The 247-nt window shown below is 66.0% G+C and overlaps 1 protein-coding gene across 1 annotated transcript in view; it reads left to right on the forward strand.

Moving 5' to 3' along the window:
• Positions 1-4: 4 nt before the first annotated feature.
• Positions 5-247, forward strand: part of NOA1 (nitric oxide associated 1) — a gene marked incomplete at its 5' end in the record, with an annotated part of 8,914 nt that continues 8,671 nt past the window's right edge. The window contains one exon of the mRNA XM_009704794.1: positions 5-238. Coding sequence (XP_009703096.1) covers positions 5-238 — 234 coding nt within the window. The remainder of the gene's footprint in view (positions 239-247) is intronic.

Raw genomic sequence — 247 nt, forward strand, 5'->3', positions numbered from 1 at the left:
CCAGGCCGGCCTGCGCGGAGCCCCGCTGGTCGATGTCCGCCTGGTGAGTGCCAAGACGGGCTTTGGCCTGGAGGGACTGGTCAGCCGGCTGCAGCGCTCCTGGAAGTGTGCCGGTGATGTCTACCTGCTGGGTGCTACCAACTCCGGCAAGTCAACGCTCTTCAACACCCTGCTGCGCTCCGACTACTGCAAGTCCCGTGCTACCGACATCGTCAACAGGGCCACCGTCTCCTCGTGGCCAGGGCAG

This window comes from Cariama cristata, unplaced genomic scaffold, assembly GCF_000690535.1.
Source record: "Cariama cristata isolate BGI_N322 unplaced genomic scaffold, ASM69053v1 scaffold11957, whole genome shotgun sequence".
Lineage (NCBI taxonomy): Eukaryota > Metazoa > Chordata > Aves > Cariamiformes > Cariamidae > Cariama > Cariama cristata.